General features: G+C 39.7%; 1 protein-coding gene across 5 annotated transcripts in view; it reads right to left on the reverse strand.

The window, feature by feature from the left end:
- LOC124550985 (replication protein A 70 kDa DNA-binding subunit-like) overlaps positions 1 to 15,691 on the reverse strand; it is a 177,792-nt gene that overhangs the window by 138,006 nt on the left and 24,095 nt on the right. For all 5 annotated transcript variants that reach the window (XM_047125810.1, XM_047125808.1, XM_047125806.1 and 2 more), the window contains exon 4: positions 4,152 to 4,327. In XM_047125810.1, the coding sequence (XP_046981766.1) occupies positions 4,152 to 4,327 (176 nt within the window). The remainder of the gene's footprint in view (positions 1 to 4,151; positions 4,328 to 15,691) is intronic.

The raw sequence follows: 15,691 nt of genomic DNA on the forward strand, positions 1-15,691 counted from the left end.
TCAACATTGGGCTTGCAACCAATCTGTTGAGTTACTGATAGAAAGTGTTTATTAAAAATCTCAGCCACACTTTTGGGGTTATCTACTAGGGTACCTTCACATCTGATTTTATTTTCATTTTCTTTGATTGTTGCATTTCTTCCTGTTTCTTTTTTTATAATGCTCCAAATTGTTTTTATTTTATTATTATAATTATCTATTTTCTTCTCATAATACAGGGCTTTTGATTTCTGTATTAGTTTCTTTAAAATTTTACAGTATAATCTATAGTGTTCCCATTTTTCTACATCTTTACACAATCTTATTGCAGCATTAGTTTCCCTTTTGGTTTTACATGATTGTTTTAAACCTTTTGTAATCCAAGGCTTACTTACAGAATTGGAAGCACTGTTTCTGACCCATTTCTTGGGAAATACTTCTTCAAAAAGAGCACAGAATTCATTTATAAAACAGTTATATTTAGTATCAACATTACCATGGCTATTTACTAAAGACCAATCCATTTGCTGCAACCTATGGTTGAAAGTTTCTTTTGCCTTTTCATTCATTACTCTTACGAAATTCCATTGAGGAAATTGTTTTTTGAACAGATTAACATCATAAAGAGTGAGAATTTGTCCATCACGATCTGAAAACCCACTTATAACTGCCTGACAGCATAGTTCTGATGTCTACTTACATCTAAAAAATGTTGTCTATCATAGTTTGGGACTCGGATGTAATTCTTGTTGGGAAGTTTATCACTGATATCAGATTATGTAAGGTCATCACAATCTCAGAGTCCATTTTATTCTTATTTTCTGTCATAAAGTTTACATTGAAATCACCTAAAACTACAATATCCTTTGCTTTTGAAAGTAACCCTGACAGAAGGAGTTCCATTAAATGTAGAAATGTTTCTATGTCACCTGAAGCAGCCCTGTAGACAGCCAACACTATTATTGTTTAGAGTTTAGTTATTTCTGTTGCAAAAGCCTCAAATTGTTGTTCCACACAATATTTCTTCATATCTATAGCTTTGTATTCTACACACTATCCTTAACATAAATTGCTACTCCACCTTTGTCTTTACTTTCACTGCAGTAATATGTTACTAAAATATAATTTACTATAGATGGCAAGGCACATTTATCAGTAACATGGCGCTCAGTTAAGCACAAAATCTGAGCATTATTTACACTGTCCTTTTCATTAATGTTAATAAGAAGTTGATCTGTTTTGTTTAAAAGGCCCCTTATATTTTGATGAAAGAAAGAGATGCCTTCCTCTTGCTTTTTCATTCTATTAGTGCTGTTACCTGACTGAGAATCCACTGGGGTCTGTCTTGACATAGGAGGGAGGAGACACCTGATACTACCTACTGTTGTCCCTTCTTTTTCTTCAGGCCCACACACAAAAAATCATTGGGACGAGAAGGAGGCTCAACATTTCTTCTGCCTGACAGCCTTCTATTTGTTCTTGTTGATGATGCTGTGTCTGACACTTCAAATGTTGGTTCTGCCACTACTGCTACATTTTCTTGTGAACTTTGAGTCTTCGCGTTTCTCTTGTTTTTGTCTAAAATAAAATTTGGATGATGAGGAACTGTAGTTCTTTTGTTGTTAAAATTGCTGTCCACTGTTCTTTCTGTTAACATTTCATCTTTTTTTACGTGCTTTGCTGCTGATGATGATGGTTCTAATGGTTTTACCTTTTTTTGAAGTGTTTTCGTTACGGTGTCAGGCGATGGCGATGCAATTATTTTGGTTTTGAATTTATTTTGGTGGTTTTTTTATTACCTCAGTTATCAGGTTTGCCAGATATTCTTTCCCCAATCCATTCAGGTGATGTCCGTGTTGCGTATGGAATCTATGTCCAATTTCGCTTATATCGACGCATTTCACGTTCTTAAAATGTCTGCAGATTTTTGCTAACCGATTGTTGGCACTTTTCACTTCCCTGTTAACACATGACCATCTTACAAGATCATAGCGATGCGGAATATTGGCCATTATTACATTAGTGCGAGTGAGGTTTCTCAGACACTGTTTAAGATTGCGCATTGCACTCGCTGTTTTACTTTCGTAGATGTCGTTTGCGTCTCCCAGAAGTACAACGAAGTCTTTATCGTGCAGATTTTTTGCCTCTGCAGATGCAGCCATTTTTTTTTTAATTTCGCTAAGTGGGGCACCCAGTTTCACTATACCACACGAATATGTTTTAGTTGTTTCTTTTAGCTTACTCATAAGGTCACGACCGTGGCTGTCTGAAATCACAAGCAGTTTGCTGTTACTGGAGTTCACAATGTGCGAATTGTTTTGTATTGTTTCTCCTAAATACTTTGGCACAATTTTTGGTCGGCACATTTACATTGACCTCATTCTTGCTTGTTTGCTTCAATAAATTTTCTTCTCTTACCTTATTCACAGTGCCTTTTTGCTTTTCCCATCGTTCATGCAGTTGAAAGTACTTGAAATGTGTTTTCGTGCACAAAGCTTGCGTAACTTTCACAGATTTTCCGAATTTGCACTTTGGTCTTGCTGTTATTGCACTTTACATTTGACCACTTTTCCGTAACAGACGAACTATTTCGCGCAAGTTTTAGCATGTTCAGCTCACTATTTTCTTCTTGTATTTTCGAAATATCCATTTTCAAACTGCCGATTATGAACTGTAAGCTCGTTATGAGTTCATTCAGTTCCGTGATTTCGTCCTTACAATTTTCACGATTCCTTTTTTACGGCAAAATTTGTGTTTTTCTGGAAGGATGCGTGCTTAACTTTAATTCTAGCCGCCATCTTGAAACGTACCGATAGGTGGCAGCACTATACGTAGCCTCCAAACTGGTGTCTATAAAGGAGGTGTGTTCCAAGCAAAGAGTCATTTAGTTTTTTTGGTGGAAAACTACTGTGTCACAAACATACACTGGCACTTGTAGAACAGCTAGGAAGACCCGGTAGTGAACAAAAGCATGGCGAATCATTGGGCAAGACATCTGTCACCATAGCAACGAAGTCAGGCAAACCTGTCCGATTCCCCGCGTGCCGGCACACCGCACACTGTTGCGACTCCTGCAATGTTGAAACGTGCAGGTACATTCATATGAGGTGATCAACGGAAAACAAACACCTCCCTGCTGAACTAGATGTGTCTGTTGTAGTGGGTACTCAAAGGTTTGTGTCAGCTGGGGTCCTCACTGCCTAATGGAAGATCATAAAGAGAAATGAAGGACCATAAGTGCAGAAGCAGTACTAAGATGATGGGAGATTACTAACACAGCAAGACTTGGCTCTGACATCGACCAGTAGAGTGGTAACATGCAACCATACAGGGCCTCCCAGTAGGGTGGCATAAGGCCTTAGCACTGAATAGAAATTATGTTGAGAAATTAGGTTTTGTAGTCAAGAGAGTTGGGAATTACTTAGGAGAAGAAGAAATACTTCACCAAGATTGCTATACAAACAAGATTGCTATAAAAACTTTATTCTAGATAACTGGTTTCAGTGAAACTAAGCTACGATCTTCAGATCTTCATTAAGATTTTCTTACAAACATCACGTGCCAGCTACACAAAATCTTTCCATTGAATTTCCAAGTACATAATCATAAATGAGCGATCCACTGGCACATCAAAAACTAAAAATTGCTGGGTATATCACAATTCGGCAAAACATTGATCCCAGAACATAAGATGTCATGTCCACCACGGCATGGCGAACTGTGATGTACATAGTAATTTTTAATTTTTGACATACCAACACACTGTTCATTTCATGTTTCTGCACCTGGAAATCCAATGGAAAGATTTTGTGTGTAGCTGGTCCAAGAAGCCTTTACAAAGATCTGAAGACGATAACTTAGTTTGCCGAAACCAGTTATCAACAATAAAGTTTTTACAGAGATCTCAGCTACGAAGTTGTTCTTCGCCTACACAATTGCTGCAGATCACGCCTGTGAGCTCAATAAGAATAAAGTAAAGAGTGGGGAATATTATGGTGTGTTGGAGTCCTGAATAAAACATAAAACTGACCAGCCTTCAGGAAAAAAATGTGTTCCATTAGTTACTGAACATCCCTTGGAGTAAAAAATCTTATAATTTAAGAAAACTAGCTGCTTTCAGTACATGGGAACAGTCACACAGCCCAGTAACGCATTTCCAGCTATGTACTTACTGTCATCCTCCTGCGGCTGAGATAGGGCAGGAGGCGATAGCACTGGCCGTGCAGACTGCTCATCACATGCCGCCCCAGTAGAGCTGTCCTCTCTGAACGGCACAGGTTCACCGATCTTCACACCCACCTCCGTACCACTTGCCAGTATTGTCAGGTCGACAATTACAATGACACACCTGTAATGCAGGTTTGTAACAGCCACTAAATTTCAGGTAAGAAAAAACAGCCTGTGGATATAGACCTCACACTTTCAGTAAATAACAATACCGGCAACCGCATGAAAGCTGAATGTATAAATTATCATTTCATGCCTGCTTTAACAGCGTTAGATGGTAACTTAGAAGTACATTAAAATTGTTACACCAAGAAGAAATGCAGATGATAAACGGGTATTCATTGGACAAATATGTTATACTAGAACTGACATGTGATTACATTTTCATGTAATTTGGGTACATAGATCCTGAGAAATCAGTACCCAGAACAACCACCTCTGGCCATAATAACGGCCTCGATACGCCTGGGCATTGAGTCAAACAGAGCTTGGATGGCATGTACAGGTACAGCTGCCCATGCAGCTCCAACAACAAGATACCACAGTTCATCAAGAGTAGTGACTGGCGTATTGCGACGAGCCAGTTGCTCGGCCACCATTGACCAGACATTTTCAGCTGGTGAGAGATCTGGACAATGTGCTGGCCAAGGCAGCAGTCGAACATTTTCTGTATCCATGAAGGCTCGTACAGGACCTGCAAAATGCGGTCGTGCATTATCCTGCTGAAATGTAGGGTTTCGCAGGGATCGAATGAAGGGTACAGCCATGGGTCGTAACACATCTGAAATGTAACATCCACTGTTCAAAGTGCCGTCAATGTGAACAAGAGGTGACAGAGACGTGTAACCAATGGCACCCTATACCATCACGCCGGGTGATACGCCAGTATGGCGATGACAAATACACGTTTCCAATGTGCGTTCCCCGCAATGTCGCCAAACACGGATGCGACCATCATGATGCTGTAGACAGAACCTGGATTCATCCGAAAAAATAACGTTTTGCCATTCGTGCACCCAGGTTTGTCGTTGAGTACACCATCACAGGCGCTCCTGTCTGTGATGCAGTGTCAAGGGTAACCGCAGCCATGGTCTCCGAGATGATAGTCCGTGCTGCTGCAAATGTCGTCAAACTGTTCGTGCAGATGGTTGTTATCTTGCAAATGTCCCCATCTGTTGACTCAGGGATCGAGACGTGGCTGCACGATCCGTTACAGCCATGCGGATAAGATGCCTGTCATCTCGACTGCTAGTGATACGAGGCCGTTGGGATCCAGCACAGCATTCCAAATTACCCTCCTGAACCCACCGATTCCATATTCTGCTAACAGTCATTGGATCTCGACCAATGCGAGCACCAATGTCACGATACGATAAACCACAATCACGATAGGCTACAATCTGAGCTTTATCAAAGTCCAAAACGTGATGGTACGCATTTCTCTTCCTTACACGAGGCATGACAACAACGTTTCACCAGGCAACGCCGGTCAACTGCTGTTTGTGTATGAGAAATCGGTTGGAAATGTTCCTCATGTCAACACGTTGTAGGTGTCCCCACCGGCGCCAACCTTGTGTGAATGCTCTGAAAAGCTAATCATTTGCATATCACAGCATCATCTTCCTGTCCGTTAAATTTCTCGTCTGTAGCACGTCATCTTCATGGTGTAGCAATTTTAATGGCCAGTAGTGTATATATTCTCAATGCAGTGAAGCAGCTTAAAACAGTTATGAAGGGTAAGGCTCTGGCTGGTTAGCCATGCGGTGTATTGCACTGCTTTCCGAGGAGGGAGGCATGCCGGTCCCAGGCACAAATCCTCCCGGCGGATTAGTGCTGAGGTCCGGATGGCTTTCAAGGCAGTTTCCCATCTGCCTCGGCGAATGCAAGCTGGTTCCCTTTATTCCACCTCAGTTGTGCAATGTCGGCAATTGCTGCGCAAACACTGTCTCCACATATGTGTACACCATTATTACCCTATCACACAAACACTGGGGTTACACTCATCTGGTGTGACACATTCCAAGTGAGGCCCACTAGTGGCCGAACCGTGCAATAACCCTGGATTCGGTGTGGGGCAGCGGTGGGGTGAGTGGACTTCTGTAACCTGTGTGGCGTCGTGTACCACTGAGGCTACGGCGGGGACGAAGCCTCTCCATGATTTCTAGGTCCCCAGTTCAATACAATACAAGGTCAAGGATTTGGTCTAGATTGTATACCAGTCTGTTTCCTTTCAGATACAATAGCTCCATACTTGGCAATCATGTACAACTGGTCGCTCACAGAAAGACCCCTACCCAAAAACTGGTAAGCTGCACCGGTCATACTAACACCAAAGAAAGGAAATAGGAGTAATCTGCTGAATTACAGACCCGTATTAATAATGTCAATTTGCAGTGGGATTCTGAAATATATACAGTGCTCTACCATTACGAATCACCTCAAACAAAACAATTTATTGAAAATGGTCAACACAGATAAAAAAAATGTAATTTTTGTGAAACACAACTAGCTTCTCATTCTCACAAAGTAATGAGCGCTATCAACAGGGGACGTCAAATTGATTCCATATTTTTAGATTTCCAGAAGGCTTTTGACAAAGTTCCTCACAACTGTCTTGCAATTAAATTTCACACCTACAGAGTATCATCTCAGTTGTGTGACTAAATTCATGATTTCCTGTCAGAAAAGTCAGTTTGTAATAACTGAAAGAAAGTCATTGAGTATAACAGAAGTAATATCTGGCATTCTCCAATGAAGTGTCATGGGACTTCTGTTGTTACTGATCTACATAAACAATTTAAAAGAAAAACTGAACAGTCATCTTCGACGATTTGCAAATTATGCTGTCATTTACCATCATGTAAACCCATCAGATGATCAAAACAAATTGCAAAATAATATATGGTGTAACAAGTGGCAACTGGCTCTAAATCATGAAGTGTGTGAAGTAATGCACACAAGCACCAAAAAGAATTTGGTAAATTTCAGTTATACAATAAATCACGCAAATCTGAAGGCTGTAAACTCAACTAAATGCTCAGGGATTATAGTTATGAATAACTTCAGTCGGAATGATCACACAGATACTGTTCGGTGGGGAAAGCAAACCAAGGATTAAGGTTGAGAATGCAGGCTTTCTCGGCGAATCTCGATGATAAAATCTTCTCGGGTTGACAGACGAGTCAATGTGTTGTTTTCCAGCAACGTTTCAGCAAGTTTCTTACTTTTCATCTTCAGGCGAAGTGCCGAGAAGATTTTATCATTAAGGACTAAGTTTGATTGCCAGAACATCAAAGAAAATGCAACGGGGCTACTAAAGAGCCTGCCTACACTATGCTTGTCCACCATTTTTCTGGAACATTGTATGCAATGTGAGATCCCCATCAGACAGGATAGATGGACGACATCGAAAAAGTTTGAAGAAGGGCAACTAGTTTTGTATTATCGCAAAATAGGGGAGAGAGTGCCATGGATACAATACACGCATAGGGGTGTAAGGCATTAGTACAAGTGTGTTTTTCTAAGCAGCAGTACCTTCTCATTAAATTCCAATCACCAACGTTCTCTTCAGAGTGTGAAGCTATTTTGTTGGCACCCACCTACATGGGAAGAAATAGTCATGATAATAAAACAAGAGAAATCAGAGCTCGCACGGGAAGATTTAAGTGTTCGTTTTTCCTGTGTGCTGTTTGAGACTGGCACTGTGAAGAAGTAGCTCAAAGGAAGTTCGTTGAACCCTCTGCCGAGCATTAAATTGTGAATTGTAGACTAATTGTGTAGATGTAGAAACCACTTAAAAGTTTTGTAAATGAGTTTCAAACAAAAAACAGTCTTAAACTAGTTTAAACATTTTGTAAATGAATTCTTCACATTTTCTGGTTCTAAACTTTTACGGCTAAACAATTCTACAGCTCAGGTGCAAATCAAGTGAGTAGAATTAACAGACTGGTAAAATTTATTACATCTAGCAACCTGAAATGGAATCTTTAGTAGTATATCACAAAGACTTGTTATAAAATGAAAACCTCATCTGTGTAACTCACAATTGCCTTTTCCAAGTGCTTTCTTGTATAACCAATGTAGAACAAAAGTAATGTGCATAATTATGTTCCTATGCATGTGCACTTCATTTTCCAAACTATTAAAGAAAAGTTTTGTCAGTGTCAGACATCAGTCAGCTCACTTTCACTTGACTGAAAGTTAAATTGGGATGAACACAAGTGAATTAACGTTACCCCTCATGTAAATAGTAGGCAAGCAAATGTGACAACATTCAATCAAATTTGGTTTGCATTTGTCGATGCACGCTTGTGTTCTGCCAGTTGTTCATCTCTCCCAGAATCGTCAAAGGAAGTTTGCACAGTATCTGCTTCAGTGCTCAACTAGATGTTAACAGCAGAGAGCAAATACTTTTCAAGTCTGCTCTTTTTATGCAAGATCTATTGTAGTGATTCGAGAATTTCTGTGTAAATTGTAGAACCACTCAGCCTTCTACCATCTCGAACACACGATGTTCTGGATATGAGTGCGGGATGGTAAAATACTACCTACTGCGTGTCACATGTTTGTGTGTGCAGGTTTAAAATCAGTTGCAGGAAGAAAGTAGATGTGGCAGTCAGACGGCACCGACAAATATCTGTCACACAATTCACAGATGTTTTAGTGAGTATGTAAGGAAGAACCAGCTCTGTACTTATTGTATCATTGATTATTGTTATTAACACAAAAACAGTTGAAAAATTACTCTTGTAGACTCTTGACGCAACCTTGTTAGAGGCAAGACTCATTATTGATTCATCTTAAGAAAGGCCACGGTATCCAAATCAACTTTCTTTTAACTCTAACTCAATTTGTTTCTAATGTCAGACTGTATGAGAGACTTGCAGGAAGTTACGCATTCATGTGGAAAGTTATATTTTTATTGTGTATGGAAGGTCAAATATATCGTTAGTTAACAAAAAGTCAAGTTTGTATGTCTGCTTGTTTCGTAAGTAGAAAGAGTCTAAAAATTCCTGTACCCAGCATTATTCGATGGAGAAGAAGTCAAGATGGTTTCCAACAGCCGGCTATTCAGTAAAGAAGAATGGCTGCAAATTCCAAGACAGTCATCTCATAAAGAAGTGGAAGGTGGTTTGGGGGAATAACCTGATATAACCCAGATCCACACTCACACTTTAAGTTATCAGAATGTTAGACTACATACAGCAGGGCCAGGCGAAAGAGCATGCCTGTGTCTGCATTTGTACAATCAGGTTCGGAGTGCCAGCTTGTAGTTTCCCTTCCATGCTCCCAGCCACTAGTTCAACTCTAAAATCCTACTACCACAGCTCCTTCAAAACTGATACACATTTGGCAATGCAGACTGTTTATTTTGTGTGTTATGATTGTCTTTGATGAGGTCTCATTTGTAGTAAAGAACGTAGGTAGTGAGACGAAAATGTCTGTGGATCAAAGTTGCTCAGAATTAAAATCTAATTATCCTTATGCTTAGGGACAGGAAAATTACACATAAATAACAGCACAAAAAATAATGAAAAATCTACGTTTTTTAAAAAATATGATGAAATCCACGATTTTTATGAAATATTGCGAAATTTGTTATTTCCCATATTTAAAAAGAGAGATATAAATCTGAGGACAGCAGTTTACCAATATTCATAACTGATTGTTATTGATAGTTGAAACTGCATTTTGGATTCTTTGTGTGTAATCTTGAAATGACGGTATCTCCCACATAACAAACTATGATGCGATGTCAAAAATAGCAACTGAATTGTGCAAAACTGCACCAAATTTTGGAAAAAGAATTTTGAATGAAAATAACATCATATTTGGAATGAAAATAACAACAAATCTGACAAGGAAACCACACTGAATTTGACAAGAAAACCACCAAATTTGACAGATAAAAAGCACCAAATATGACAAGAAAACACACGAAATCTGACAAGAAAAGTACACCAAGGTCAGAGAAAAAATAATACCAAACGTAGCGTGAATATTAACTCAAAATTTGGCAAAAACACTGGTACTAAATTCAGCAAAAGCATTAGCACCAAATTTGGCAAAAACATCAGCACCACATTCAGCAAAAACAAGCAACATTGAGTTTTGTGAGAGCAAGTATCGCTGAATTTGGCAAAAATATTAATACAAAGCTGACAATAATTTAAGCACCAAATTTGGAAAAAATATCACTAAATTTGACAAAAAGTATCACAGAATTTCGCCATAAAATAAAACGTTGCCACCACAATTTTACAACCAGTGGAAATTCCTTTTCTCAAAATAATTCCTCTTTAATGACACCAGTTTGCTAACATATTGTATAAATGCCAAACAAAGTGGAAGCACAGTTGAAATGTAGGAATAAAGATTTGGTTTTTATCTTTGGCATAGGACAAATGCAGTGCAGCAACACGCTTTTTTTTTCTCTCTCTTTCTTTCTTTTTTTAACGTGTGACTAGGGCCTCCCGTCGGGTAGACCGTTCGCCGGGTGCAAGGCTTTCGATTTGACGCCACTTCGGCGAGTTGCGTGGCGGTGGGGATGAAATTATGATCATTAAGACAACAACACCCAGTCCCTGAGTGGAGAAAATCACCAACACAGCCAGGAATCAAACCCGGGCTCTTAGGATTGACATTCTGTCACGCTGACCACTCAGCTACTGGGGGTAGACAACATGTTGTTGAGCTTCCTGTGTTTCTGGGAGTTTCTGATACCGAATTCAGAGTGATGGAAAACTTCTTGACTTGGTCCCAATGCGTGAAATTACAACCAATGACACATTTTCTCGCATAAAAACATAATCAACAAAGGTGACTTTTACTGGGAAAAAGCTTTCGTCAATCTTTATAGATGGAGCTGCTGCAATTACTGGTCACAAGTGTGGTGTTGTTGTGTTGGAAGAAAAGCTGAAAGAGGTTGGTATATGGCAGGAAATTTCACCAATGTACTGTGATCCAATCAAATTAATCTGCCAGAAAAATGTGTAGTTGTAAGTCATAAAACGTATATTTAGATCGCACGGTCTGCGACATCAGCAGTTTACATCTTTTCTGGAAGTACTTGACTGTGAATATGATGATTAACCAGGGTGTATACACCGACAAGGAAAAAAAATTCCCGAATTTCCCGGTTAGAAACACACTTTCTCCCGGGTGAAAACAAGCTTTTTCCGCGTTAAGTGACAGTATATTTTCCCTTATCAATCCTTTGAATGGTTATGGTTTTATACAGGAGCGTAGAATTTCCCGGCACTTTAGAAAACAAAACTCAGGGAAGAAGACACATTTTGGAAAATTCTTTGATGTGCAGCAACATATACGCTGCGAATTTTCGTATTACGAAAGTATAAATTGATATTCCACCAAACACCGCATGTTACTTTCCGAATCATTGAAATTGAGATTTCGATGCGCTTTTGTAAGCCAGTCATAGCTCATGTCACGTGATCTCGCCAGCATATGACAGCTGATATTCAGAGCACTGGATACGTGATGTAGTGCAGCAACATCTCTGTTAAGTAGCACGAACACACAAACAGGGAAAGTTAATAGTGTAAATTAATATACATAGTGTTGCTACAAGAAAAGCAAAGTTTTCACATATAATATTGCGTCTCTAAGGTTAATAAGCTGCTAGAGAAGCTAAGCTTTCGCATATAATGATGATCTATTTTGCGCGTGTTACACATTAAGATAATCACACAAATGTGCCAGTAAAATATTTAATAATGACATAAATGTCTTATCTTCACGTTTCGAAATTCTTCTAAATGGCTCTTCATCAAAGAGTTGATTTTTAAATGAGACCGAAACGCTCCGTGATTTAATAACTTCATGGTACATTCTTGCACATAGTTCAACTTTTCATCTTGTAGCGCACATCTTTCTGAAAAGTCTGAAACATAAAATGTGTGTTCGAGGAAATGTAAGGCATATTATTTGGTCTTAAGTATGCCAAAGTGCAGTGCCACGCCTCTTCACAAAGCATTCTTCAACCGCACGTCACTATATTTCGCTCTGTGGAATTGAAACATGTATATTTTGTGATGGACACCATCAAACTATATACAGGACAATGGAAATTGAAATGTCCTGTGTTGTGTCTCCTGCTCCCAGTCGGCCGGTTTGACAGCCACTAATAGCGGATGGGATTGTTCATAATCGGGAGAACAAGTACTCTTCAGAAAATTTGAACTCTTTATTGCCTATTAGCTAATAACTTGCTGTTTTGTGTGACATGAAATTAAATAGAGGATACATAAAACCAATAAAGACAAGAGATAAGCAAGAAATTACACATTTCTTCGATCCTTAGCTCCTAGCATTTTTTTCTCTCTAATCTTGCTACAGCTCTACATGGCGTGCTTTCCTTTCTGCGAAAGAATCTATTACCTCATCAAAGTTTGTCAAACGTTTTGCTACATGAAAAATCGGAATGTCATTATCTAATACTGAAAAAGCTGTTAACACAAACAATACCCAATATTGGTGTGGTTTCTCGATCTGATTACGTCTATTTTGTCACTGTCTGCTAGATAAAACAAAATAGGCCTTTCTAATATGGCAGCAATTTCATAGCACACACCAAATAAACGAGACTGTTTTGGAACAAAGGGCCATTTTTATAACACGATAGAATATAATTCAAAAAGTACCAATATCAAATGCCTATTAGGCCTACTACAAGCAAAAAAGCTTTATGTTAGGAAATAGTTTCACATTTCATTCATACACACCAGTTTCTCAAGCATGAGATCTAATAATAGTATTACGAAATTTTTATATACATTTGGAATCGTTTTATTCTTCCATAATTTGTGTGATGTCCCCCTGTTTCTTCTCCTTCCCCATTCTAACAAACAATCTTATCATCACCAATTCTGTAGTTGTTCCTGCCACTGTCAAAATTTGTTCGCCGATTAACTTCACTAACCCTGCCAGAATCGCAGGTTTAGCTATCGCGCGATTATTTTCTGGTTAGGCGTTATTACGTATTCGTACAACACGTTTTCCGCGTTACTTCCACAATAGCTGCTAGCCGAGGACTGTACTACTGGGCCTTACTAGTGTAGCGATCTGGCCAAAAATTTTCTGTCAAAATTTAATTTTCTTGGATACACCGAGATGATAATACGTAATCTTTCTCACCTGTTTTTCCTGTCAGTCATTTATATCCATTCTGGTAGTCTGAACCTATGGATTTCGCTAGTAATTACAACAATGCTGATCATTCACAAACCCAAGTAACCACATAACCAGACAGCGATTGGCATTGATCCGTTTCGGTACTACTCCGCTCATCTCGTATAGCCCCGCCCCCTTTTGTCTGCGAAAAGTTTATTTCTAGATGAGACGAGGGTTCTCCCGACAGACACATCACGTACACTATGCATGCATTCAAAAATCAACTTATGATTCATTCAGAAATCAACTTAAAATGTATTCAAAAATGTTAAAAACCAGCAGGGAAGCGTTTCAAATCATATGAATAATCGATAGACACACATGCGCTGGATGGTAGGAGCTCTGTGAAACAAGTTTTTTTCCTCAAGAATATGAATTTGGTATCCCCTTTTCTCGGTAGCATCTAGCTGCTTGCTGCACAGCCATCAGCCACATTCCTGTAGCCAGAAACGGGAGAATCTACTACTCAAACGCGACTCAACTGCGCATGCACATGAGCCTGTTCGTTACCTCCTAAAACGAATCTAATGTAAACAGTTGTGACTTCACGCTCATCAGAGGCAGTTTGTTGTTATGAAGCATTGCTTAGTCTTCCTAAAGCCTTCGACACATTTTCCAGTGGGCAGACGCTTGCATGAGCACTGTGTGACGTTGTTGTATGTGGCGCATTTCCTTTGCAATTTAAGTTACTTTAGTTTTTGTCTCTCGTTTATGTTTTATTGTTCAAGTATTATTCTGCAGTAGCGGGGGTACTGTAATATCCTTTGTTAGAGCATCGGTTCTTACCAGTCAAAATTACAAAAATTTAACTGAAAACTAGAACAATGAAAAATTCCCAGTATTCTAAAGAAATCCCGGGTTTTTCCCGGATCTCCCGGTTGCCCCGGGTCGTATACACCCTGTTAACCTTATTTTTCTGAGGTAGGCTGAGCTGGTGTTTTCCATCGTGTTTTCAACATACTTAAACACAACATTATTCATGGGCATGAAAAGAAGCTGAATGTCAGCTGGAGTCACATATTACAATTCTACTGAAATGACCAACCACACACAACAGTAATTTTCTACTGAAACCAACATGGTGTGAAGTACTTTGATATTTAAATCATATTTTCCCAGAAAATTTCTGTCGGACCAAAGGAACTTTTGGATTGAACATTTTGATGGATTTGTTAGTATTTCTGTCGGACCATAGGAACTTTTGGATTGACTACTAACAAAGAGATAGAGGGGCTGGCCAGTACTTACCTCAGCTCAGTACAGCCGATAGATACACAAAAAACAGAACCGAAAATTTATGTTCCTAGCTTTTGTTCCTTCATCAGGGAGGAGAGAGGGGAAAAAAGAGAAGAAGGGAAAGTGGATTCAGTTACTCACAATCCAGGTTATGAATCAACAGGGAAAGGTAAACAGGGAGGGTAGCAAGGATGGAGGCATGGTTGTCAGAGGGAGGCCAAAGATATTCTACTGTTAAGTACTGTGCCAGCTTCAACCAAAGAGGATGCATACAGAAGTAAAGAGGTATATAGTATAAAGATAAACACAACTATGTCGGATGGAAAGATGCATGAATGGCTAAAGAGGAAAGGGAAAAAGGAGAAGACTGAAGAGTAAATGAGAGTGAGGTTGGTTAACATAGGTTCAGTCCAGGGGGATAGCGGGATGAAAGGATGTGTTGAAGTGAAAGTTCCCATCTCCGCAGTTCTGAGGGACTGGTGTTGGGTGGGAGAAGCCAAATGACATGTACGTTGTAGCAGGATCCTACGTCCCTAGAATTATGCTGGACAGCATGCTCTGCTACTGGGTATTGAACATCTCCTAAGCAGACAGTTCGTCTGTGCCCGTTCATGCGCTCAGCCAGTTTAGTTGTCGTCATACCGATGTAAAAGGCTTTTCAGTGCAGGCGTGTCAGCTGATAAATGACGTGTGTTCTTTCACATGTGGCCCTGCCTTGAATTGTGTATGTTTTACCAGTAGCGGGGCTGGAGTAGGTGGTTGTGGGGGGATGCATGGAGCAGGTTTTGCAGCGGGGTCGGTTACAGGGGTAGGAACCGCTGGGTAGAGAAGGTGGTCTGGGCATATTGTAGGGTTTGACAAGGATGTTACGGAGGTTAGGGGGGCGACGAAAGGCAACTGGGTGGTGTGGGGAAAATATTGTCAAGGGATGATCTCATTTCAGGGCTTGACTTGAGAAAGTCATATCCCTGACGGAGTAATTTGTTGATGTATTCGAGGCCAGGATAATATTGGGTGACAAGGGGGATGCTTCTGTGTGGTCTGGGGGTAGGAACAT

This window comes from Schistocerca americana, chromosome 9 (genome assembly GCF_021461395.2).
Source record: "Schistocerca americana isolate TAMUIC-IGC-003095 chromosome 9, iqSchAmer2.1, whole genome shotgun sequence".
NCBI classification, from domain to species: Eukaryota; Metazoa; Arthropoda; class Insecta; order Orthoptera; family Acrididae; genus Schistocerca; species Schistocerca americana.